The 27,306-nt window shown below is 51.1% G+C and overlaps 1 protein-coding gene across 1 annotated transcript in view; it reads left to right on the plus strand.

Moving 5' to 3' along the window:
- LOC119221964 (cadherin-4-like) overlaps positions 1–26,369 on the plus strand; it is a 159,613-nt gene extending 133,244 nt beyond the window's left edge. Inside the window, 12 exon segments of the mRNA XM_037478235.2 lie at positions 2,350–2,505; positions 5,138–5,282; positions 7,255–7,427; positions 9,388–9,525; positions 12,359–12,544; positions 14,904–15,160; positions 18,393–18,535; positions 22,126–22,365; positions 22,814–23,050; positions 23,956–24,095; positions 24,191–24,355; positions 25,576–26,369. Coding sequence (XP_037334132.2) covers positions 2,350–2,505; positions 5,138–5,282; positions 7,255–7,427; positions 9,388–9,525; positions 12,359–12,544; positions 14,904–15,160; positions 18,393–18,535; positions 22,126–22,365; positions 22,814–23,050; positions 23,956–24,095; positions 24,191–24,355; positions 25,576–25,779 — 2,184 coding nt within the window. The 3' untranslated portion in view covers positions 25,780–26,369.
- Positions 26,370–27,306: the final 937 nt, after the last annotated feature.

The raw sequence follows: 27,306 nt of genomic DNA on the forward strand, positions 1-27,306 counted from the left end.
CGGGCTGTTTTTCTCCTTTTATAAAAGGCCGAATGGCGGAATGATAACGAGAGCCGCTCACTATGGAAACGACAACCTCCTCCGTCAGAATGTTCTGTGGCAAAAGGAGGAAAGTGATCGTACGCAGCAGCAGCCTCCATCACAGCACCCGTCGATGCAAAAGCATGCCGTGGGATTTTTTTTTTCTTCTTTACATGAATTGTTAATCAGAAGCCAGAGAAAACTTTGTGCATGCTTTAATGTGCACACCGCTATGTTCCACCCACAAACGTTAGTAGAAGCAGACGAGGACGCCGGCATCGTCCCTTAACAATTTCGAAAGCGTTTACAACGTGAACGTTGTGGGAGGGAAAGCTAATTGCCCCCCCTCCCCCTCGCCCCCCCACACACACCTCAACCACAACTTGGAAATGGGTAGGAAATCAAGGGTGGGGGCGAGGAAAACCCAAATGGAATTATGGAGAGCTATCACTTGCTAACTGGTGAGGATTCATACGCCACGGCCGAGGCCAGCGGATGGAAGTAATTTAATTTTTCATGCACGGCTTCTGTCCCCTCCGCAGAGAAGAGAGAGAGTGAGAGAGAGAGAGAGAACGGGGAGGAGTGAAGATCAGAGCGAGGGGAGGGCAGGGGCCAAGGGGGGAGGCGAGTGAGAGGTGGGACGTGTAAATCGTGGCTTGTGTTTCCTAATGCGACAGGAGGGCTCGGATGGAGTCCGCGCTCCGCCCGCAGCGTGACGGAGTTCAGCGCCGCCGCCGCCGCCTGGACGTCGCTCGAGTTTGTTGGTGTCTTAGTGGGGCCGAGGGCTCCTTTGAAATGTGATTGCCTGCAGGCTCGTTAATTATCATGGCTGTCGGCACCAATTGGCCGAGATGTGTGCAGAGCATCCTGACGCTTCTCCTCCCGATTACCCGCGACGAAAACGCACACACACACACACACACACACACACACAGATTGCATTAGTGGGCTGCTGTGACAGCTCTTCTTGTGCTCTTACAGGGGAAGTTGTCCATAGCTGATCACATTTGTTGGAAGGTGACATACCTCCAGCTGTAAAGGGGAGTCCATGAGAGCACCGCGGCTGGTGAAGAGGAGGAGGAGGAGGAGGAGGAGGGGAAGTGGTGACAACAGCACCGTCGGTGATGATGACGGGCTCCACCGGCAGGAAGAGTCTGCGTGACACCTGTCTCACACTCTACGGCCGTACCTCGTCCTCGTTAGGATCTCGAGTGTGGCTCTCTTTTTTTTCCTCTCAGCGGGGACGAATTCCCAGTGGCTAAATTGGTTCCTGAGTGGTGAAGGATGGAGACAAATGTGGACAGGCTCACTCTGCTGGTGCACTCCACGGAAATAGTCATTGGTTAAAAAAGGGTTGGCCAAGGTGTTTGCCTGTGTGTGTGCCTGTGTGTGTGCCTGTGTGTGTGCGTGTAGTCCGCAGAGCACAGCGTGTGCCCACATGCTGCAGTAAGTGTATGATTGAGTCATTTTGATACAGCGGCGGATGTTCAAAGGTTGTCACGTCGTTAACGGACGGAGATGGCGCGCTCGGCGCGGCCCGACTGTGTAAAGCGGAAAAAGAAAAAAAAAACTCTCCCAATTTCGCAGCACTTGAGTCCCAAATCACAGGCCCGAGCTACTTAATGCACCTGTTAGAGCTCTGTCCTTGGAGCAAGGCAAAGAACATCCTGCTTCAAGTCTCACGCTTCCATTCAACGATTCTCGGCCGGTCGGCATCCTCCGGATCTGTTGTTTTCTTCCGGGCCCCGTTCTGGAGAACGTGTTGCTGCGATGATGCCAGTTGTTGCTTTCCTAATTAAACAAACAATTACAGCCTCGCTCTCCAGTCTAATTGTCGTTTTTTTTTTGTTCACAACCTCTCTGCGCTCCCTGCAGAGCTCAATAAATCTCTACTTGACTGTCAGTTAACAGTAAATATGTGTTCAATTTCATTTCTCCCCAAATATATTGAATTCAAATGAATCTTTGAAGAAGTGCAATTCTGCAGCAGCACAATTAGAACCCTTGAGTACGCGCTAGCTGGAAAGGCCAAACTGTGACCAATATGTGTGTGTGTTCATGTGTATGTGTGTGTGTTTGCAGTGAATAATGCAATATCAGATTTCAGAGAGACAAAATTACACTCGGGAGGGGGGGGGGGGGCGTGTATTCTCGTCCAGGAGTATTACAGCAGACACGCGTGTGTGTGTGTGTGTGTGTGTGTGTGTGTGTGTGTGTGTGTGTGTGTGTGTGTGTGTGTGTGTGTGTGTGTGTGTGTGTGTGAGTGTGAGACTGATTGATTGATCGATCGATTGATCGACTGTTCCCCTGTGTTTTGTTGCGATGCAGATCCGTTCCGACCAGGACAAGGACATCTCGATCAGATACAGCATCACCGGGGTGGGGGCGGACCAGCCGCCCAACGAGGTGTTCAACATCGACCCCGTGCTCGGAAAGATGTTCGTCACCAAACCTCTGGATCGAGAGCATCGCTCTTCCTACCATGTAGGTGTCTCTCTCTCCCTCTCTCTCTCTCTCTCTCTCTCTCTCTCTCTCTCTCTTACTCACACACACCCGACAGCCGTGACCTTGTGACCTCTATGAAATGCAGAAACATTATTATACGGCCAGTCGACCCTTTAACACATTCATTTTAATTAGCTCTATAGTATAAAAAGACCCACTAGGATGAATAATTTACATCTGAATAACTGAGCTTACGTCTTTTTTGAGTTTTGTACTGAATGAAATTTTTTTACATTTATTCATTTTTTTTTTTTTTTTTTCAATTATGAAAAAGTAAATCCGGTTCAGAAATCACTTATTCAAAGCCTTTAATACACATAACGCAACAATATTGCATTACAGTAATAAAGAGTAGCGAGGCGTTAACAGTAAACACGGCGTAACGTCCGTGTTTGTGTGTTTGATCACTGGAACAAATTAATGCACAGCGAGGATGAACGGAATGATGTGCGAAAGCATCTGGATGGAGTGAAGTCCAATTCAAAGAATGTCTTCATTACTCATGAGAGTCACGACGTAAATATCAACACAGCACTTAAATGTGTCAATATGAAGTATTGTGAATGAGGAAAAAACAACTGAGTGTTGAAGTCTTTACATCCAACAGCGGAAGACTGAAAGGTCAAAATAAACAAACCAACTAACACACTGTGGAGACATATTACAATTATTTATTTAGGGAGCAACATCATCCAGTCGAGCTGCAGCAGGCAGAGTTAGAATGCGACCTTTTTTTTGTTTACATTGTACTTTATGCAAGGAACAGAGTATTCTTCTAGTTTTTCCTTTTTTTTGGTCTTTTCAAAACCAGCCAGGCATCATTTTTCCTTCTTTGAACAACTCCTTTGGTGAATTAGGGCGAGGGCAGCGTGTGGATAGCAGGGGCAGGACAGAGTAGACTTGGCAGGGGGGGAAGGGGGGGGCAGACCAATCAACCCTTGAGTAGAGGTGCAGAGAGTAAAGGGGGAGTTTGGGGGCGGGGGGGGGGGGGGGGGTTGCAATTGGCATCCATGGACAGGATCCTCACCTCCCCGAGGAGAGGCATTCTGCAGAGAGGGCTTTTTATTCTATTTTTCTACCGCAACAAGCTTCCGTGGCTATTTTCACTCTGGCGCTGCTGCAGCTTTCCCCTCGCGAGCTTGGATGCACCGAGCACGTCAATCCTCCGTATATGACGGGGAAAAAAACAAAAAACACGCTTCATGTTGCTTCCTTTTAAAAAAATATCTGTTCCTAAGATGTTTTTTTGTATTCTCCAGCCGCTTCCAATTGCACCACCCTTTACTTTGGAGGAATATCCCTAACATCTAAGGTGGAGGGGGCTGGAATTGATTGCGTGCATTTTTAACTGAATCAATATTTACCTGCATGCGCTGTTAGGAGCGGGATGTAGATAGTATCCCCCCCCCCCCCCCCCCCCCTGTACGATATCAAGTAAACATCCCCAGGGCTTTCAGCAGACAGGGTATATCGCTGAATAAGTCATGTTCAGGGATATAAACATTCCCAGGTAAGCAGAAAAGGATCAAAAGAGCTTAAGAGCTCCATGCAGTTCACTTTGAAATGCCTCTCCAGTCTGTCAGTTTGACCTCTAGGTACGGAGCCCAAATACCAACCACAGGTATTTCCAAATCAGCATTTTCAGCTGATAATTCCGTAATACTTTCTCCGCTTTGTTGTTTTATTTCCTCCCCGAGACGCCGATGAGAGTGAGAGAGAGAGAGAAAGCGGTCGGGAGACATTTTACAGCGTGTATCGATTCCAGTACAAGCTTTGAGCGAAATCCTCCTCGGTGATTCCATTGATCCGAGCACAGCTGAGTTGAATCTGAGATGGGCCTGTTTGTGGCTTCAGAGGGAAGGGGAGAGATTTCACAACTCCCTTTCAAACAAAAGCAGACAGAATGTTGGCCGGGGCTCCTGCAGCAGACACCTCGCCTTTGCAACACAGCCAACTTCCACGAAAGAAAGAATAGAGATGTTTCTCTTTTTCTTCTTTTTTTTTTGGGCTTCTATGAGATAAAAACTTCTGGGTTCCAAGTGTAAACGAGATAAGAAGCCTCGAAAAATATTCTATTTCAGAGATTTAATGTTGTGTAACCTTTTATACTTTATAATTCAATAATGCAGATTCTATCAGCCTGTGTACTCACAGCTGAATTGAAATGCAGAAAACATCGCAGAGGTGTTTTTTTTCTTTGTTTGCTTTTAGACGTTTTCTTAGAAGGCAAAAGAAGTCACCTTGAAGCACAAGAGGACTTTCGGTTAGTTGGTGTTTTATTCATGTGGCTTCACTCTCTCTCTTTTGTCCACTCCTCTGCTGAGAGGATGAGGGCGTCGATCCCAGGAGCGACGCAAGAAGAAGCGATATTTAAGCACTATTAAAAGATGTAATAAATGAAGCACAGGAAAAAGCTCAAACTGAACTAAAGTAGTCTGAAACAAGATCTCAAATAAATACTTGTGATGATGTTCCACTCTGGTGTCTTACGCTTAGCGTCCGTGCAGATTGGATCCTCTCTGTTAATAAACTCATGGCACGCTCGTTGTACATTGTCTATCCGTTCATCATAATCTAACCTCGCATGTCGGGTCTTCCCTCCGTCTCCCAGCTGCGAGCCCACGCCGTGGACATGAATGGGAACCAGGTGGAGAACCCCATCGATCTGTACATCTTCGTCATCGACATGAACGACAACAGGCCCGAGTTCAAAAACCAGGTCTACAACGGCTCCGTGGACGAAGGCTCAAAACCAGGTGACGAAGGGCGGCTGGGTGGACGGAGGAGACGGGGAGGAGGAGACGAGGAGGAGGAGACGAGGAGGGACTCATTGTGAACGAGTGTGAAGAGCAGGTCATCCATTGGCCTGTAAACCAAAGAGGGAGCCCATGTCCATCCTCAGACGGGGACAATCTAGGAGATGAGCTCTCTGTGTGCCGTGTGTGTGTGTGTGTGTGTGTGTGTGTGTGTGTGTGTGGTGTGTGTGTGTGTGTGTGTGTGTGTGTGTGTGTGTGTGTGTGTGTGTGTGAGAGAGAGAGCCTGAGTGTGGGCAGATTTTATTACTCGTTCCCAGGAGGCCTTCAGGTTCTCGTTCTCTCCCTTTTGTCTTTTTACTGTTTTTTTGTGCTCTCTGCTGCCGTCCCGTCCCCCCGCGGTGTCGCCCCACACAGCAAGTCTCTGCGGCGTTCATGACATTCAGCTGAACAATAATCATTAAAAAAAAAAATTTAAAAGCAGAGAGCTTTAGAGTTGAGAGCTCCAGTGGTTTCAATGGAAGGCCAATTACAGACTTGAATTAGTTTGCAAATTAAAAGAGTCATTATGGGGACCTAATCCTGTCAGGCACAGCTTAGGACGCCCGTACAAAGGGCCCACATTAAACCCCCGAAGAGTGCAGCTTAATGAAATAACCCCGGCGATGTATGACACATTGTGATTCTTCATCTCCTTCGCTCTATCCCGCCATCTCCAGAATGGATGGATGACCTCGAGTCACTCCACTTGGAATCAAACCAAATATGGAGCCCGTCCTCTATTTCTCGCCCCCCCCCCCCCCTCCGTATCGCTGAGAGACCGTTCGAGTGCTCCCCGTGGCCGAGTCATTGACAAATGTTGCTTTGAAATGTAATGAAGTTTGAAATGGGAGCTGCGGTTACAATTATCCTCGGACAGGGGCCTGTCACTGGCGTGATATCACTATCTCTGGCAATTAGGATCGGCTGCGAGAGAGGAGCGGGGGGAGGAGGGGGGGGAGAGATGGGGAGATCGGGTGACAGGCGGCGATCCCACAGAGTGTGTGAAGGCAACGAACAAAGTGGTGCATTCAGGGGCTCCTTTCACTCCAGGCGGAACCCAACCCCCCTAATGCTAAACGACCGCGCTCACCTGTGGTTGGAGTTGGATTAATTATCATTTTTAAAAGGGGGATCGAATGTCTGCGCAGTGAGTCGCATTGTTCTGATGACGATCCCTATCTCTGTGTCTACTTAAAAGATGCCATTTGCATCAGTCGAGAGGAAACAGCATCACGAAATGCTGTGTGCTGTTCCGTGGTCATAAATTCTGCTCACGCGTGCATATTATAGATACAACGCTTGTGTGCTTGTGTGAGTCTTCATTGTTCACAAGAACAGGTGTGCAGCGTCTCCCTGCTGACACCGAGCGGTAAAGATGCACTCACGTTATAGCAGGTGTTAAACGGACTGCTGAGGAGCACCCAGGTGGTTTATTATCATCCGGACGTGAATATCAGTGTGATTATTATCAACGCGGTGTTTGTCGTTAACATCTGTTAGTGGGGCGGTTGGTTAAGCGCAACGGTGAATTGAACATTTCGCGGCGTTTTACCTCTTTTGTTTCTGTTTAAGCTCTCCAATAAAAGACATTAGCTCAAAATAATGCAAAGCGACTCATTTATTTAGAGAAAAACTATGTTCTGTGCTGCAGACGATGGGAAATATTTTAATTCGGAGGACTAAAACCATTGAAATGTTGAAATGTATCAAAGTATTAAAAGGTAGAAGTGAGTCAGCAATCAGCTAATGGTTAGCAATGTGTTAGCTAGCCTTAGCTTAGCTTAGCTATCACACCGTAAGCTACCGGCCTGCAGGTGTGCACACTAGTATTATCTAAAAAGGGGGGGATTGCGTTGCTCAATCTCTTAAAAAGTGTCTTGCTTTTCATCCTGCTCGGACGCAACATGTTGACGGCGATGATTCCCCTCTGCAGGAACGTACGTGATGCACGTGTCGGCGTTCGACGGCGACGACAACACCACGGCCAACGGGATGGTGCGCTACCGAATCCTCTCCCAGATGCCGCACAGCCCCATCCCCAACATGTTCACTATCAACAGCGAGACGGGGGACATCGTCACCGTGGCGCCGGGGCTCGATCGAGAGGTCGGTCGTCCCCGCTGAGTGAATGACTCTCATCACTCACCACATTCGCAAATGATGTTTGGCCATTTGTCACCAGACACACACACACACACGTTGACGAAGGCAATTGCCTTTGTCTGCAATCACCGTGTTTATGGGGCTGCAAAAGTTGTGACAAGTTCCAAATGTGTTTATTCTGGCGACGTGGACGTGTCGGGGACAACTCTCTGAGACGGATCGTCCCCCCAAACAGTCAGCGGTGACAGACCTATTAACAACACATCACACTGCAATGGCCTGCCAACGTCGTGCGCGCGTGTGTGTGTGTGTGTACAGTATGAGCTTGTGTGGTAAAGATAAAGTGGAAATATCTGAGCTGGAATGCCCTTGACACCTGTCAGAGAAACACAGAAGTCCATATAATCACATCTCGACTCGATAGAACAACGGAAACTGAGTGTGTGGGGGCAGAGAACTGGAGTGAGCGATAGAACTAGGTGTATTTCGGAGATGAAATTAACCTTGTTCATCAACGCCGCAGCATGTAAGGACCAAGCTGTTCTGTTGTTGTTTTTTACAGCACATCATTTTAAGTTGAATGTGCCCAGCGTGTCATGGTAGCCAGAGGGGTGAGCGTGAGGCCAATGTAAGGTAGTCCGTTCATCTCTCATTGGGGCAAAGGAAGAAGTCGAGCCCACTCGAATGGATCCAAAGACAGACATGCACACATTGACCAGTGCATGCATCTATTTCTCTGCACCATGCGGTCTCGCACGCCCGATTGTTTGTTCGTCGTATGAATACCTTCATGGCTGCACACCTCAACGCGGTTCATAGCATTCAGCTACATGCATTCGTTTTCCTGCAGTAGATTAGAAGCCTTACACCTCGTGCATTGCACACAAACGTCACACAGAGACGCTACGGACGTGCTCTCTGGTCCACTTTGAGAACGGCTCTTTGGCCCTTTTGAAACTTTGAAAGTTTCCGCTTTGCCCTTCCCTTCTTGGGCCGAGGGTGTTGGAGGCGTTAGGTGCTTACAAAAAAAAAAATACCCAGGCATCTATTTTCGGCCCTCCTCCTCCCTCGCGCATTCGCCGCATCCCTCGCTGTCTTTTATCCTCTAATGTTTTCTTCCCTTCCTTTATAAACTCCCACACTGCTTCCCTTTCAAAAAGGTTTCCACTGGTCTGCAGTGGAATTTTAAGGGCTTGTTGACAGTAACAGACCTCCGTCCTCCAGAGGAAGCCGTGTGCGCCGCCGTGTTGCAACGCTGAGAGGTTCAGAGCAGCTCCACATAATTACTCCCTTGTCTAATTAGTGTTGTGTACACGCTGTACACTGGCTGATGGAGCAGTCAGCCAAGCGCTGCCTCTGAACATTAAATGGAGAGGTGTGTGTGTGTACAAGGTTGGAGTTCAGCATCTTGTCTAGCATCGAGATGAGAGGAGCTGTCTAATCCTACTGATGTGGCATCTTGGCCTAATTGGGATATTTACTCGGTAATTAGCAGGTGAGAGAGACACTGGGAATGTAATTGGGAATCTCAGTGAAGAGACCTATTACCCAGGCTGTCGGCTCCCGCGCTCCGTCCTTCCCGCAGCCCCATTAACGGCACCGCGGGGACCGAAGACGAGCCGGGATGCAGAAGCGCCGTATTTCGGCTCCTGGTGAAGTGACACGGAAGAGATGGCATTCATCATTCCCTCCTGGTAATGGTCTGTTAATCTCTGTCGGTTGGATCATCGTCCTCACATCCGTCCATCAGTGGCACCGAATGAGTCGCGAGTGGAAGGCTCCCCCCTTGTGATTCTGTGTTTCAAACAAGAGCACGGACAGCTACTGTAAAACAGACCCCCCCCCCCAACCCCCCCTCCTGAGAATCACTCTCTGTGCATGTTGCTTCAGACTGACGGAAGAGACAGCCTTTCGCAGGTGAATAACTGCACGTTGTGTTTTTTTCTTTTTTTCTTTTCCACAGAAAGTCTCGCAGTACACCATCATCGTGCAGGCCACCGACATGGAGGGCAACCTGAACTTTGGCCTCTCCAACACGGCCACGGCCATCATCACTGTCACGGACATCAACGACAACCCGCCCATGCTGACCTCCAGAACCGTGAGTCGCTGTGATAAAGGGAGCGGGGGGGGAGGGGAGAGGGCGTCGATTCGGTGGGAATGATTAGTGTGTTTGAGAAAAGGGAATGGGGGAGGCGGGGGAGGGGGGGCTAAAGGGTGACAGATTGTACTTTAGAGAAGAGAGGAATGGAGGAAGAGATGTAGAGGAGAGTGGAGAAGGAGGGAGGGATAGAGACAACACTTATGTCGTTACAAAGGAAGATTTACACAAGGGCAGTGAAGGAGGGTTGCGTAGTGCAAGGGTGGCTTCACACACACACACACACACACACGCACACATGCCCACTAAGGAAAAAGGAATCCATATCATTGACTTTCATCAGCAGGGGAACTACAGCCAGCAAATTGTTAATGATTGTTGTCACGACAGCGGCATTCAAAGCGATGATCACGTCACACAAGGTCACTACGGAGAGCATGTAAAAAGGAAAAGCCCCAAGTAAGGTAGAGTATGACATGTGAAGTTAAGGAGTTGGACCTTCCTGTCCTCCGCTCTCTCAGTGCAGCGGACACAATTCTGAGCCAATATTCGCATGTTTCTAAACCAAATTCTGATCTTTGTTTCTTCAACTTCTGTTTCATTTGCTCACAAGAGGTAATGACCTGATCTCTAGGTGTCGGTTGGGCTTCAGGTGTCAATGTGCGCTTGGTGTGTTGTGTCGGTACAGCGATAGCCGGCGCTAACGCGGCGCTAGCAGAGGAGCTAGCATTAGCATACGCCCTGGGGGGCTATTGAGACCCTTTCGTGGTGATTAGCTAGTTACTGGCGGTAGGACTGTGCTCATCAGAGAACATCACACACAACAGGAAGGAAGAAGACGGACCCAAAGGAGACGGGAGAAGAATCAGAGGGGGGGGTTGGTTGTGGAGGGGGACCGGGGTTGATGAGCGGACCTCCCTGCAGCCTCCAAGACAGAAAGTGATGAGGGAGCGATGGGGAGGGGAGGAGCAATGAGGGATCGTTTCGGTCACAGGAGCTGGTTTTCTGTTCAGACGCGCCCCCGCTGTAAATCAAAGGCCCTCCCTGATCCCCCCCCCCTCCTGATAGAAGATTCTCCACTCACGCTGCCTTATTGATAATGCGGCTAGCTATAGATTGATATTCCCTAACTGTATTCCACCATGTTTGAGTGCACTTCCATCATCGCCGCGGAGGGGAGTTAATACGATCATGGATATTGATGATCAGCTTTAGTGGAGACACAGCTCCCTTAATAAATCACCCGTTTTAGTTGTAGGGTAAAGTTAGAGCTATTTTGTTGAGAATGCAGGTCATTATGCAAATATTTTATGTTTGCAATACCCCCCCCCCCCCCCCCTCCTCCATGGATCTTTCAAAGTGTCCCAGAAATATAAAGTTTGGGGAATTTGTCTTTGAGTGTTGATGATTAATATTTCATTTCATATGTTTTTGGTGCATGTGGACGTGTGTGAAGGCTTCGGATGGACACCCGCTGCGCATCGCTTCTCTGATGCAGATAAACGTCCCTTCTGTCGGCTAAACGCATGCGCTGCTGCAACGCGGCTGCGGCTCACGTGGGACGTTTCCGCAGAGGGGTCCCGCACTCACTCATATGGGGGGGGGGGGGCTCAAGGCAGGACTCACATTCCCCTCTCAACTCGACACGGGGGTGGAGAGGGTCGACGAGAGGGCACTCCGGGCCAATCGTCAAAGCTTCTCCCCACCCCAGTGGTTGAGGACGAGATACGGTACGACGGGAAGGAAAAGTAGACACCGAGCCATGCGTCAATCTGCTGTCAATCGGATGCAGGAGCTGACTCCTTATTCGTTTGAAAGATAACTCTGAAATACAGAACCATAGATCATTTCAGTTACCTGAGGGTTCGTACTGTAGTGTTGGTTAAGTCTTCACTACTTGCGGCCAACGGAAATTCAACGCCTTGTAACTCCACCCGACAAAGAGCTAATGAGAGGAGAAACCATACGAGGGACCTCCACCATGATCGGTTAACTCCTCCTCCGGTACTGTGAGGCAGAGAGACGCTCGAGGTCTTAAGAATGTCACAGAGTCTCCGGGGGCTCCCCCCACCCCGGTAATCTGCCCACTGTCGTCGGCTGTTTGCTGTGCGATGCGCGGGTTGCCAGGCGGGGTATTATGGTCTGTCGGAGTGTTTGGTCTGGGGCTTTGCGCTTTGATATCCTACACTCACACAAGTGGCTCAGCGGCTCTCCGGTTGGCCCGCGTTGGCGCGGCGACCGGCGCGTGGTGCCAGCCTCTCCTCGCTGCGGGGTCACCTGATTCGTTGGGGGGGGGGGCGGCGTTGCATTGGAAGCTGGGTTTGTCTCTTGCTCGGCTTCATCCCCTGAGCCGTGCAGCTTTGATCAATCCCCCCCCACAGCAGACATATGACAGACAGCGGCTCACTCCCTATCAGGCTTATCGGGACAGAGCACATGTGTTTGCACAGCTACGAGGACGACCGAGAGCCCCTCACCAACACTCAAACAGCTGTTTTTAACCCGGCTCCCTCCTGCTGAGTCTTTCTCTCCTCCTTTTATCACTGCGGCTTTTGAAGGAATTAAATAGTATTGCTCAAGTGAGCCCCTGGGAGCGGCGGGGAAGAAAAAAAAACCCGCCGAAATAACACCAAAAGTGGAACGATGCCCTTGTGTGCGTGTGCTTACTGGTGTAAGTCAGTAAAAAAGCCAAGTCATTAAACTCCACCTGAAAGAAGAATCTTTTATTCCGTTTTTCTGTAAAAATTGCTGCACTCAAACGGCTTAATGGATCCCACGAGGACCTCGGCAGCGGTCTCAACCACGGCCTTTGTTCTCTTCCCGCCTGGCGCAGTTTTCCGGCGAGGTCCCGGAGAACCGGGTGGATCTGGTGGTGGCCAACCTGACGGTGGTGGACGGCGACCAGCCGCACTCGCCCAACTGGAACGCCGTCTACCGGATCATCAGCGGGGACCCGTCGGGGCACTTCGCCATCCGCACCGACCCGGTCAGCAACGACGGCATGGTCACCGTGGTGAAGGTAAGAGGCCGCTTCCCCCGCCGCCGCCGCCGCCCCCCCCCCCTCTGGGAGTCGAATGTGGAGCAGGCTGCAGTCTTTTGCCTTTCGTTTTGCCCCCTTACGTCCGAATGAGGGATCGGAGGCAGCTGCACTCACACACAGACTTAAACACAATGGCCCGGTGAAACCACTGTGGCAAATGAGGTATTGATTTCTCAATTACAAAGGCGACGCCATCCACTCATAATGTTCCCGCCGCTGTGGCAAATGACAGCGACAAAAAAAAAAGCCGTGTCTTGTAACAACCTGCTGCGCCCGTGTTCCACCTCTCAGACGCAGATTGTCCCGAGGGGCTCGATCCCATCCGGAGAATAACAATAGCAATAGACCAGCTATTCAGCTTTAGCTCTGTGTGTGTGTGCATGTAGATGTGTAGCTGTACGCTGCGTGCGATGGGCTCGTCTCGCCATAAAATATGTTGGCTCGACCCCGCCGACCCAGAGAGCGTTCTCCTTGTCGTCCTCGAGGCCCCCGCAGATCGCATTCCCGCATCCCTACGATGCCGTTAGAATAAAAAAGAAAAAAAAACAGCAATAACGACGCGTCGTGAGTCCCCGCGGCGCCCTGAGCGACGTGGCGTCGCCATTTTGCTGCTCTTCATTATCTCCAGATGACTGCCTTCAATAATCCATTCCTCTCGCTCCCCGATGTAAACGCCAGCAGGCGGCCGAGCGGCCGCGAGCTTCCGCGGGGACCCGAGGGAGGTTATCAGGAAATCAGGAAATAAAGAGACAGGACACCCCCCAGGGAGGAGAAACAGACCGCCTCAACGAGTAAACAGAGTGGCTGAGGCGGGACATGGAGGAAAGAGTGGGTTGTTGGAGGTGAGAAGAGCAAATTAGGTGAGAAGGGAAAAGGAAATACGGAGAAAGTGCAAAGCTCACGGGGCTAAAGATGGAAGCCGCGTTGTTGACCCCTCACCCCCCGGGTGTGCGTGCATGCGTGTGTTGGTTGGCCCTCGGCTACACTCCACACCGCTCCTGTGCTGTGGACACCGCTGGCTGCAGACCAATGAGCCCTGACCATGGTTCCACCTTCATATGGGTTTCACACACACACACACACACGCGCGCACACACACAGGCGCACACACCTTTGTGCTTCCTTTCACTCCACTAACTATAAGGCCAACGAGCGCACGCACAGACGCATCTCGCCCCCCTCCCCCCCGGTGTCCTCGTGGACCCAAACCGCCTGAATAGGAAAGCCTTTTTCTTCATGTCAGAGTTGTAGATGTGCTGAAAATCATTAACGTCACCATCAGACGCGAGGCGTGCAGCGGTGATAATCACCCCCCCCGCCCCCCCCGTTTAGGAAGTGTGCCAGCAGGACCTGCAAGCACCGTATTTGTTCCCTTTCTTTTTTTCTCGTGCTTGTTGTTGTTGTCATTTGAACCTGATCGTGTACTCTTCATTAGAGAAGCTCGAAACTGTCACTTTGGTTTAGGCTCAGCGGGTAAAAAACCCCTGTAGAGCACACACACACACACACACACACACGCTCAAAAGCCTGAGCCATGACAGCACCCTATGAATAGTCTAAGCCCCACTGCCTTGGCTCAAGATGTGTGTGTGTGTGTTGGTTTGTACTTTAGAGGAGAATGTGGGTCTATTTCATCAGGGGAGCACTTGACACGGCATCTGTTCGTTTATCACGTCCTTCATCAGCAAGGTTCATCGCATATTCCCCAGTCAGAGAGATATTGAGAGGGGATTTTAACACACAGTCGTACCATGCTTAAATTAATAGTGATAATAATACTACCAATAGTGGTAATAATTGAGAAGAAAGGGATTTTCTATTTTTATTACTACCATCCATCGTAAAGAAAGTAGTTTAAAGCTTCTTTTTTTCTGGAAAAATCTAAATCTCTCACACTAAAAAAGCCAGTTACATTTATATACATAATAGAGAACATGACGCATACAGTCGGAATCGATGCAATAAATACCATTAATTTTCTCACAGAGGTGGATTGTGATGCATTTCTCCATTATATTGTGTCTATCCTGTAGAATTTAACGTTAAATTCATACATAAAATTCAATAAAAGTATTCCTGTGTTATTATTGCTGATCTACATAGATAAGTATATAGATAGATCTAGATTCTGGAGGTAAAGATACAAGGGAGAAGTCGCAGTCCCACGGTGTCTCACCAACGAGCCGAAAGCCCGCCTTTGCCGCGTTGACAGCCAATCCAAACGCTCCCAACCGCCGCATGGCGCACCTTTAGGGATCTAACGCCGTTAAAACTGCTAAAATTCCGTTTCCTTCCCTCCGCTCACACGCTGTCCCCCCCACCCTTTCTCCCCCTCCAGCCGGTCGACTTTGAGATGAACCGTGCCTTCATGCTGACGGTGGTGGTGTCCAACCAGGCGCACCTAGCCAGCGGCATCCAGTCGGCGCTCCAGTCCACCGCCGGCGTCACCATATCCGTCCAGGACGTCAACGAACCCCCTTACTTCCCCACCAACCCCAAACACATCCGTTTCGAGGAGGGCGTCCCCGCCGGCACCAGCCTGACCACCTTCTCGGCCTCCGACCCCGACCGACTGCAGATGCAGCAGACCATCAGGTGCGTGGTGGCCGCAGTGCGGCGCGCTTTTAACGGCATGCCGTAGGTTCGAAATCCTCAAAACGTTGGTTAAGATTCTCATTGGGAGGACGGCGCCGTCCGATTGAGGTGTGGCCTGCTGCATTGTGAGCGCAATACTGGCCAAGGATGCCTCCGTATGCACTACCAGCAGGCTAAAAAGACTCTTGGATGGGTTCCATGTCAGTAGATAGGGGTCAAGGGTCGCCGAGGGGACTGCATTCTGGCACCGCCGATCTCTCAAAGTCTGACTGCGGGAAGTTTATTAGCCACCAGAGAACCGTGAGTAGGGAGGGAAAGGTTAATGGGGAGCACGCGCCTCTGGGGTAATCAGACGCGGGTGCATTCTGTAGACTGCATGCGCGCATAACATGCAGGTGCACACACACACACACACACACGAGTCGAAAGAGCGAGAGAACGGGAGGGAAAGAGGGGGGGGAAAGGGTGGGGGGTGGGGGGGAAGAATAACGAGAGCAGCTGGCTGGAGACCAAACGCCTGACACAGCGTTACGTCCACCGGCGTTCCTTCTCTGCCCTCCGTCTCTCTACCAACCTCTAAAGGAGCACCTCCACTCCCCCCCCCCCCTTCCCTGTGCAGAATGGAGTCCTTGTATGCATTGGTGGGAGGGCTGGCGGCGTCGATGCCACCTCACTGCAGGCCTCACACTCACTCTGGCAGCCACTTTGCTCCCGTTCACTCTGGGGAAAAGATCTGAACAAATTTCCGAGCTAATTCCGCTGCAAATGAGAGTAAATTGGGTGTGTGTTATAATTTAGGAAGGCGGCAAAGTCTCTCTCTCTCTCTCTCTCTTCTACTCTGTGGACTCACTTTGACCTCATTGGTTGCCCCATCCTGGAGCGCACCTCTGGTCATCTTGGCAACAAGTCAACATTTAGGGGGGGGGGGTCGCGTCGCTGCCAATCAGGTTATTTCATGTCAGTGTGCAAAGATCACACACACGACATGAGGGTGAGGAGGGGGGAGAGTGAGGCGTCACGCAATCGCCTGTCAGGACACCCCCCCCCCCCCCCCCCCCCCCCCCCCCAGACCAGTGGGGTCCAGCCACAGGGCCTGCAGACGCCGGCGTAAATGATTACCCGAACCTCCTTGGCTAAGCTGGCGACATGCATTTTTTATGCTCAGGGTCAGGAGGGGGGGGGGGTTTGAAAAATAAATGTCACACCTCTCCCCGCTGCTCGGTCAGATCGCCGACCTGCCACAGCTAATCATACATCCCGTACACTGGCGCAGCAAGAGGGGAGAAACCTTCAGGTGGCGGGCGGCTCGGGGAAAGCAATCGGAACGAGCCGCAGGAAGCAATAATTCAACTTTCACGCGGCGCATGAGAGTTAAAGCAGATTTGACTTGATTCAGGAATGGCCCTAAAGTAAATTTGGACTGTTTGCCTTTCTGCGAAGACACAAAATTGGCCGAGCATTTCATTAAAAGTTAGCGAAGGGGACTGGCAACTGTCCACAGTTGCTTTATTGACAGCTCGGACTTGTCAACAAAGGCGCCGGGACTGTTTGCTCGATCCACTTTATGACGGCCGGGTCCAACCCGAAAAAAGGGGAAGGGAGAGAAAATGACTTTTCTGGAGTTCAACAGAGCCAATGACAGTGAGCTGGAAAACCAACTCTGCTGCAAACACCGTTCATTCAGGAGTTAATTTGCTTCATAACGGCTTATTACATCCGCGCCGAGGCCTGTTTAGGAAAACCTCATCAGAGCCGAGCCCTCTGCTCTGTGGACTCAGCTTTTATCATTAGAACACACTGTGGTTATTTCCCCCTCTTTCACTCACACACAAGTTCTAAAACATGGCCGATATCTTAGCGGACGGAATCCACTCTCGTGTCTGTTTATTAAATATGATAAAGCAGACAATTAGCTTAGCTTAGACCGGCTCTATCACGGAATAAATGCTACTGCTAATTGCAACCTTCAAAATGTCCCTGTTGGCTGGCTATTTCCAGCGCTTTACCCTTTAATTGCCGTTTGCCCGGTAAAAGTTGCAGCAGCTTGTCTGCCCTCCATTGCAGAGAGAAAAATACAATTTCATATATATATATATATATATATTCAGCCTTGACAGAGAGTGCTAGTTAGGCACAGCGAGCAGACACAGACTAGCAGCAGGTATGGAGTGCGTCCTAATGGGGTTTATAAAACCATCATCACACAGGCACGCTGCTTCCTCTCCTGTCTCCTGTCCCGTCTCCCCCCCACCCATCAACCATCATAATCCTCACTCTTTTATTACCCCCCCCCCCCCCCCCACTGCGTTGGGCTCCCTGTATTCAGCCCTGGCGGGGGTTTCGCTGTCCGCATGGTCCGCGTGACGCCCTTCAGAGTGTGGGAACGCCATCTCCGTGATCCCCCCCCCCCCCACACACACATCTGCATGGGGCTCATTTCCAACCACCTGCTGGGAAAATCCCACCTCCCTCGCTGCAGGGGAGAGATTGTACTCTCCTCCCCCAGTATTTAATCAAACGCACCCCGAGTGAGTGCGACTAAAAGCCCGGTTGAGGTCCATTCGAAATGAGGTGGATTTAGCGCGTGACCTCGGACTCTTTGTGGAAAACCTTGGTTACGGGAGGCCAGGGCGCCGCCTGATGAACTCGGGGGAAGAAGCCCAGGATGAGAAGATACGGACGGATACGAAAATGTATGAATACGAAAGCGAAGCCGAGACGAGGCGGCGGTGAGATCTGATTGAGAGTGAGGAACAAACGTTCCGAGAAACAAGAACAGTGAGATCAGAGTGAGATTGCGGGTTCAATCCCGGCGATGATCCCCTGTTCCTCTCCGTGCCCTTTATCCCGAGGGATGTTCGCCACCTGCCACCGCATCCCGTTTCCTGCCTGACGATCAGAAACCGAGATCCTATCGCCCCCCCCGACCACCTTCCCCCTACACACACACACACACACACACACACACACACAAACTGTGACATTTGCAAACCTGCACACTCTCCACAACAGGCGTGTGCATGGACCTGCAGGAGAGCTCAGAGCGCGCACATGCACTGCTTAACCAGGGAGGCGATTGACTCCGACGGCCCGGCACGCGGGGGGGGGGCGTGAAGAACGAGCTCGCAGTCGGCTGCGGGAGGAGAAGTCGAGGGGGGGGGGGGGGATTAAAGCCGAAGGTAAAGCACGAAGGTCACGCTGATTTCGGCGATCTGTCGCTGTGTGTCTTTAGGTATTCGAAGCTGAGCGACCTCGCCGACTGGCTGTCCATCAACAGGACCAATGGTCAGATCGTAACCACGGCGATGCTCGACCGGGAGTCCGTCTATGTCAAGAACAACGTGTACGAAGCCACGTTCCTGGCAACGGACAACGGTAAGAGGCCATTGTTTTACTTCGTTGAGTAAACATATTTACCTCTGTGGTACTAAAAGGCACCGTGAAATTAACCCTCAACCCTCATTTCGAAGCATTTTCACCTCCAAAAACCTTGTGCACTTGACATACTCTTATCTTTTTTTCTTTTTTTTACTGTTGGGGTTTGTTGAAATGGAAAACGGGTTGTGTGGATTCAGAGGGGAGCTCCGCAGCGTTCATGCGCTGTGCGTCTCGGGGGTCGAGTTTAGAGAAAATCCTGGACTCACACAACCTGGTCACACTCCTGCCGCTCCTCTCTTGGCCTCCTTATCTGCCGCCCACGGCTGCCCCCCCCCACCCCACCCGGACATGTGCCATGTGTGTTTGTTCTGCTTCAGAGTTGAAGCTGGAGTTTAGCTGAGCACAAACTCAATCACAGCAAACAAATCATTTGCCCCCCTCTTTTTTTCAAGTGGAAGCGGAAGTGGTTTTTCATGTTTTCTTTTTCCCTATTCCCCGAACTGCCTTATCAGTGATGTGCAGTGTACTTGTGTTTTTACTCGAAGAGCTGGCTCTGGAACATCGCTGTATTTATACGAGTGAGCTTGTGTGAAGAATTATCTAATTCGGAGCGCATTAAGGTGAGTCTGTGTGTGCGTGTGTGTGTGTGTCGCCGGTGATTGACAGGAGCAGACAACGGATGGGCAGGAGGAGGCGGGAGGATCAGAGGTTGACTCGCTGGGCCCAACTTCACAAACATCTCATTTCTGTGTTTTTTTGTAGGACTTTATTTATTTATTTTTACCTCAATCCTTGACAAATTCCTTCATGTGACCTCTGTTAAGTGCACTTTTTTAGAGGAATAAAGGAAGTTGGGAATCCAGCACAGTGTGTGTGTGTGTGTGTGTCATTGTTGCATCGGTCTGTGTGGGTGTGAGTGCCAGCTGTCTCCACGTGAGAGGGATTATGTTAAGAAGAAACTCTGACACAGTCGGGAGAGGAGGTCAGGACGTGGTGACAGCGCCCCCCCTGCCCCCCAACCCTCACTCACCTGGTTCTGTTTTTTATTTTTATTTTCCCGTGCTCTTCATAGAAAATACGCTCGGCTCTCTTTGAGTGTCTGAGCCGCCATCAACAACCCAAAAAAAAAAAGGAAGTTAATACAAATCCTTTTGAGGACTTTACCGCCACACATAATTATTTATTTAGCTGGTTAAAACCCACATAATGCTCCTATCGGCCGTGGCAAGCTGCTTCCACATGTCCCCCCATACGGGACTGGGATTAACGGAAAGCCTCCGGATGTGTGCGTGCGTCTGTGAGCCACACATGTCAACGCGTCTCCGTGTACCTTTTTGAAAATACGGTACATTAAAGGGCCTTTCTGGGGTCTAAGTGACCACTTTTAAAATGTGGAAGTGGACTTCCTGTCAAGGGTCGAGAAAATGGATCCGAGACTCTCTTCCCAACTCTTTGCTCACAGATTTACCTACAGTTACGCTTGCTGACGTTGCAGGACTAGCGGAGGAAATGAAATAAAGGGTACACATTTTTCCATGAGGAATTTGTCCCATCAGTCTGAAGGAAACTGAGAGATCAGGCTAACTGTCAGCTACTGAACTAACGTAGAATGACAAATCATTAGCGTTTACACTTAGACTTAATGTATGTAGAGTATAGAGGGTAAAGAATACCTCACTAAAGCATTATAGTCTGCTTTTAAAGAAGCATCGTGGTATCAGCTTGTTCTGTATGGTTGTCCAAGTGAACGTCTTGTGTGTAGCCACAATAAACGCAGACGTCAACAGCTGCCGCTCAAACACAGGCTCCCTTTTTCATTTAGGGGTGAAGGAAGGAAAAGGTCAAAGGGTCAGCCTCTGGTTTCAGGCGGCAAACAGCGATCCCTAAAACGTAGCCGTCTCTCTGCTGCAGACGTTAGTGCTCCGGCCTTAAGAAGATCACCACGCCGATTGCGTATTTCCGGCAAGAAATACGGAAGTTGTGTGAAAGTTGTGCAACGCCGTGACCCGGAGGACGGCTCAACGCAACGTTAGATAAAACTCAGCCACATTATAGTGCGAACACACAGCCGACAGTCTAAAATCTAGTCTCTAAGATCAGTGGAACTTTACATTAGCAGTGGCGCAGTCGGGCCGAGGTGCCGCGTCCTGCTCTGCTGCCGTGTGTAATTGGCAGATCTGCCGGCTTTGCATAAATGTCATAAATGCCCCCCCGGGGGGGGTGTCGCCCGATTCCACCCGATGGCTCGGGCTAGTGGGGCACGGCGGGGCGGGGGGGGGGGGGAGACGACTCGTAATTGGAGGCAGCCGAGGGTCGTTGCCCCCCTGACACCCACTCGATAAACGGATCAGAGACTCGTGCGGCTAAGCGCTCCGCGTACCCCCCTCCGCCCCACTCACACTACTCTACTACCTCGCTCTGATTCTTTCAAGTGTCTGTTCTCTGCTCCCAGTTCACTGTGAAGGCCGTGGCTGGTGGCCTGTTGCTCCGCTCAATCCACGCAAAGGGCTCCAGGACGGCGTCTGCGGATGAGCTGCGTGTCTGTGTGCACCGGCGCATGTTATTACAGTAGCGATGCAGCACCCGCAACGCCGCAATCACTTCCACCACTATGTGGATGGTGCAACAATTTCACAGGTTCAATAGCAGCCCGAAAGACCAACATCTGCATGCGTAGTGGAGCCTTTCCAGTGCTGAAGCAACTGTGTGTTCAACAGGTTCCTAAAGTGAGTCAGTTCCCCTTACGGGATAATTTGATCACATTTAGTTCCCCATTAAACTATTAATTAAAGCCGGCGAGTCCACTAACTTTAAATCACAGATGAGCTGAATCGGAGACTCTGCCGCAGCATCGCGCACCTAATGAATGCACGCTGCCTCTGTTGAATAAACAAAATACATCATGCGATGCGCTGTTAAAGTCTGCAGCGGTCTCAATGGTCTCCGCTGCCTTCACGCCAAGCAGTTCATTCATTACCAGGAGCGATGTGGGAGCAGGAAGCCGTTTTTTATACGTGCAAGCGTGCGGCGCGAGGAATGCTTCCTGCGCGCGTGCACGTTGGCCCACAGGATGCGCACGCACGAGGTGCATTTAGGTGAATTAGTTGCATTGAGGGAGGGGGACGGGGGGGGGGGGGGGGGAGGGGGGACGGGGGGGTGCAGGACCGCAGGCGGGCCGAGACGTGCGTTGGTGACGCGGCGGGCAGAATCCCGGATGTCTCCCTCTCTGGTTTTTGTGCAAACACGGAGCGACAAGGACTCGTTTGATTGCGTTAGAGTCATCGTTATTGTACCGCGGCCGTCTCCAGGCGCCTGCATCTGGCTCCGGGTGGGGGGGGGGGGCAAATGAAGCACAGCCGTCAAGAGTCCTCCCCGTCAAGTGCAGATGTTGTCCTCTGGTTCTACAGCATCCGTCCCTCTTGACATCACGTGGACAGAGCTCCCTTCACCTCTCCTCTCCTTCCCTTTGACTTATTTTCTTTGTTGTATGACCTCACAGGCCTCTCTCCTCCCACCCTCAGCGGTCCCTTTCGCTGCACACATCATCCCTAACTACGTTTGCCCCCCCCCCTTCCCGTCCCTCCCAGGCTCTCCTCCAGCCAGCGGGACGGGCACGCTGCAGATCTACCTGATAGACATTAATGACAACCCCCCGGCGCTCATACCCAGGGAGTCCCAGATCTGCGAGCGGGTGAACAAGAACGTGCACGGCGTCAACATCACGGCGGCCGACGCCGACACGGACCCCAACGCCGGCCCCTTCGTCTTCGAGCTGCCCAACTTTCCGAGCAGCATCCGACGCAACTGGACCATCTCTCGCATCAGCGGTGAGGATCAGATGGAAGTTGATTGCTGCACGGAGGGGTTTGAGAGGGATGCTGTATGCAGTGCAGTAGTTTTTCTGCTTTCTTATCAGTCTTAATGACCAAAAATCTGATTAGATGCTCATTAGAAGGCTCAATATATATATATATATATATATATATAAATAAAATATATGATACAATATTGGAGGTGGTACATGTTTAATATAAGATTTTTCATATATATTTATTAATTATTATTTTTCAACATGATTTTAGTGGGTTTATTACAAAAACTACTGTCATTTAAAACCAACAAAATCCATGTTGGACTCTTAATTGTTAATAAATAATAAGGAGATTTGTTTGTGTAAATGAACAATGAAAAAAACCATCATTTTAAGCAAATGAAGTGATTTCTGTATTCTGTGTTGTCATCTGGAGCAATAAATGAAGGTTGTCTCGTCTCCAGGGGACTTTGCTCGCCTGGGGCTGCGGTACCAGATATACTTGGAGCCGGGCGTGTACGAGGTCCCCGTGATCGTCTCCGACTCGGGGAACCCGCCTCTGTCCAACAGGTCGGTCATCAAAGTCAAGGTGTGTCCCTGCGACGACCACGGAGACTGCACCGCCCTCGGGGCGGTGGCGGCCGCCGGCCTGGGGACCGGAGCCATCATCTCCATCCTCATCTGCATCATCACCCTCCTCAGTGAGTGCCAGCTGCCTTCAGACACACTCGGCCTTTCTTTTTCTTTTGTCTTTTTTTTTATGCAGCCGTTAAAACATTCAGCAGACTGCAGCGCAACAGCAGGCGCAATAGTTTGTATTATGCATTATTGCCTCGTCCGATTGGCATCCTCTCGACGGCGAGGTTTCTGTCTCCTTATTCTGCTCGGGTAAATATCTGCTGATATCTGTTCTGCCAGTGATTCGTGCCGTCGGCTGTAAGGTTTTTCCTGCATATTTTAGCGCGTTGGCTGCTCCGCTGTGTGTGTGTGTGTGTGTGTGTGTGTGTGTGTGTGCGAGGCATTCTCTCATAATGATTCCTACCAGTCTGGGGAACTAACTCGCATGTAGTCCTTTATTTATTTCCATGCGTTTGATCAAGTGTTGCACATTAGCTTTTGCTATTTCTCCCTCACGGAGGAAAAAATAACACGGAGAGAAGACCCCGCGCATAACGACAATACCGTTAATTATGTTGATGAGGAGGGAGAGGAAGCCGCTGCATGTCGACCAGCTTTTGCAAACTGAACCGAGCGGGTTGACTCGTGGAAACGTGGCGGCGAGGGTTAAAAAGAAGGAAGAAAAGTGACTCTGGGTCGCAAAGGACTCGCGGACACGGGCCTGACACGGGTCCCCTGGCCTCTCCTCTGCGACACGTGCCCGCCGGCATCATGTTTTTTTGGGGATGAAGCACTCCCGTTTGTGTTTGGTTCCACCCGCCCCGATCAAAGTGAGAGTAAGAAATGTTCTCCCCCCACTGCGTCTACGGCTGATGACATTTTGGACCGAATGGATGCGGACTGCATGGAGCACTGATGCAGAATATTACAGCGTGCCCTGAAGGTTTATCATGCTCGTGCGTGTGTGTGTGTGTGTGTGTCCGTGCAGGCATGGTGCTGTTGTTCGTGGTGTGGATGAAGCGCAGGGAGAAGGAGAGGCACACCAAGCAGCTGCTCATCGACCCCGAAGACGATGTCAGAGACAACATCCTCAAATACGACGAGGAGGGAGGAGGAGAGGAAGACCAGGTGAGACCCGGAGAGACACGCGCACGCACTCTAAGACACACACACACACACACACACAGCTGACCGCGCACGCGTCCGCCTGTGCGTCTGCGCAGGACTACGACCTGAGCCAGCTGCAGCAGCCCGACTCCTTGGAGCACATCATCAGCAAGCCGCCCGGCGTCCGCAGGGTGGACGAGCGTCCCGTCATCCCCGAGTCGCAGTACCCCATCAGGCCCGTGGTGCCGCACCCCGGGGACATCGGGGACTTCATCCACGAGGTAAATGTGTCTGGATGTGCAAACCGGTGGGAGGGGCGCCGAGTTTGGTTTAACTGTAGCTTTATATTGACACACACACACACACACACACATATCCAGCGGTGCAGGGGAACGCTGATTGACAGACTCGACGACAGCGGCGTTCACACACCAGAGGCGTCGGCAGCTGTTCAGCTTTGATCCATCCAGCCTCTCTCTCTCTCTCTCTCTCTCTCTCTCTCTCACACGCGTGTGCTCACCTGATCTCGCTCCAGCAGTCTGGTAAAACACAAACACGGATAACACATGGTGCGCCCCCCCCCCCCCCCCCCCCCCCCCTTCCTCCTCCCCCAAAGGGGTTTGGGTCTTTTTAGTGGCGTCCCTCTGTGTTCCAGTAAGTGGGAGGACGTCTGTTCTCTTAGTAGTTTGTGGACAGACGTCACGGCGGCGTCCTAAAGGCAGGGTTTCTGATCGTTTTGTGGGAATTCTGTATGATATAATAATCGCATTTTGATCATTGTGCACCAGTCAGTAACGATTATAAACCTGGTTTTTAGCAGTAACAACATACACATGAATAGGGTGGCCAATGCATCCCCTGTTTTTCTACACAATGAACTCACTGAGATGTGTGGACACGCTACATTTCATGTGTGTTTATATGGGGACAGATATTGCATGATGCACTTTCATTAGATTCAACTTTTTCGTACTACATGTACCCAGAACATAAAATCCAGAGTGAGTACAACAAATAAATAGAATGCACAATGCAGTGGATCCCAGTTCAACTATTTATTTTTTAGAATTTGTGATATTGAACAAAGGTTTTTGCACTAAGAATAGATGAAAAGCAATAACCGAAATCACATTTCTGAGCTGGTATTTCATACCTTTACTATTGTTTAGAGTGCTACATTAACTTATAGTTACTAGTATAGATACAAATATACAAATATCAGTTTATAAAATGGTATACATTGTCATATATTAAATTACAATGTGCTACAAGCCGATCATTCACAATAAAACAACGTTGTAAAAGTCGGCTCTGAGTGACATCACAGCCGTGTCCTCGTGATTCTCCCCGGAGAGGAACCCCTGCTTTCTGTTGCATCATGGGAAAACGTCACTCTCACAGGACACCTCAACTGCCTGTTAATTTAAATTTCTTAGCTTTTTATTTTCATTTTATTTTTGAGGGACCTAATACCTCCCCCCCCCTCCTCGTCCCCTTTCAGGGTCTGCGGGCAGCAGACAACGACCCCACGGCGCCCCCCTACGACTCGCTGCTGGTGTTCGACTACGAGGGCAGCGGCTCCACCGCCGGCTCCGTCAGCTCCCTCAACTCCTCCAGCACGGGGGACCAGGACTACGACTACCTCAACGACTGGGGCCCCCGCTTCAAGAAGCTGGCTGACATGTACGGAGGAGGGGATGATTAGCTCCGCCCACTCACTCACACACACACACATACACACACACAAGCGCCCCCGTCCCGTCAGCTGGCCTGCCATGCTCCGTCCCCGACACACACACACACACACACCAGTACGCCCTTATTGACCCCCAGTTAACAACACCATGTTCGCACCGACCCACCGACCGACCGACCAATCAGACAAGTTTTTTTTTTTTTTTTCCCGGGTGCTGTCCCCCCCCCCGCCGTCTCCTGCTGAGGGACGGACACGGAAGATCTGAATCGCAGGCGTCTCATCGTTGGGTCTATAGTTTTCTGTCGCCTGGTTTCGTTTCTTCTTTGAACAGAAGCACGCAAGTTGTTTAGAAAAAAAGTGCCTTCAGTGGTGCGCGTTACAGCAGACTCCCGCTGACTCAGGATCGGTTGCCATTTTCTGGGCTTACGGCCCCCCTTCCCTGACCCTTTGACTCAGACCTGATTTTTGTATCGTCCTGCAGGGCCGGGGCAGCTGCGGGAGACGCCAGTGGCGGTTTGAGAGGAGCGCTGACCGGCCCGCGGGGACGCTTTGTGTAGACGGACCGCGGAGTGTGTGGACGAGTCCATTCACTCCTCTCCCCCACCCCCCAACCCCCAACCCCCCCCCCCCCCCCCCCCCCCCCCCCCCCCTGCACGCAACTGCCCCACATCACAGAAAAACAAAAACCCACACATTGCGAGACCGTCTTTGTTCACCGCGGCGTCCGTAGCAGCCGTGTTTGTTTCGGAGCTGTCAGACACCTGCTTGCGGGGCTGGATTTAAAGGCAGCTTTCTGATGTCGTGACGCGCATGCAGGGCGTTTGAGGGTTATTGGAGGGGATGTGGCACTCGGAGACCATTTTCAAACGTTTAGGGCGCGTTTAGCAGACGACTGGCAAGGCGTCTGTGAGGACGACATCAACTGTACAAACACCAGGGGAAAGAAAACGCTGCAAAACGCTGCGACGGCACCACGCGCAAAGCCGAGTCCCCTTAATGTACCCGCTTTGGTGCCGTCTCCCCCCCCCCCCCCACCCCCAGTCACAGGAAGCTGTGGTAATTGAGCCTCAGCAATCTGCCTCTCTTCAGCCAGCGCCGCGCTCATCTGAAATGTCCTGCCGGAATGTTTTGGCTGTTGAGGAGATTTCGGGGGGGGGGGGGCGGAGAAAGTCTGTTTACGAAGTTGTGTATTTTATGGAAGGAGACTCGGCGAACTAAAAGCTTCGGTCGCAGCGCCGTGAGAGGCGGGGCGGCTACGTTGTGTCTCCATGGAAGACAAAAAGAGAGAAATGTGCAGAAAACATTTCAAAGGGAGGGAGCCCAGTCGTGGCTTATCTGCTGCCCCCCCCCCCCCCCGACATGGCACGTTTCCGCCGGACGTGGATGGAATAGAGCCGATCTTCTATTGATTAGGACATCTGCTGAGCGCTTGTAGGGACCCCCCCCCCCCTCATTCTCAATGGTTTTGTCACCTGCTGGCGAGTATTTAGCCGTGTGAGTAGAGTTCAACAATCATAGTGTCATTAATGAGGTGAT

The sequence above is a fragment of the Pungitius pungitius genome, chromosome 1 (genome assembly GCF_949316345.1).
Source record: "Pungitius pungitius chromosome 1, fPunPun2.1, whole genome shotgun sequence".
In the NCBI taxonomy this organism is placed as follows: domain Eukaryota; kingdom Metazoa; phylum Chordata; class Actinopteri; order Perciformes; family Gasterosteidae; genus Pungitius; species Pungitius pungitius.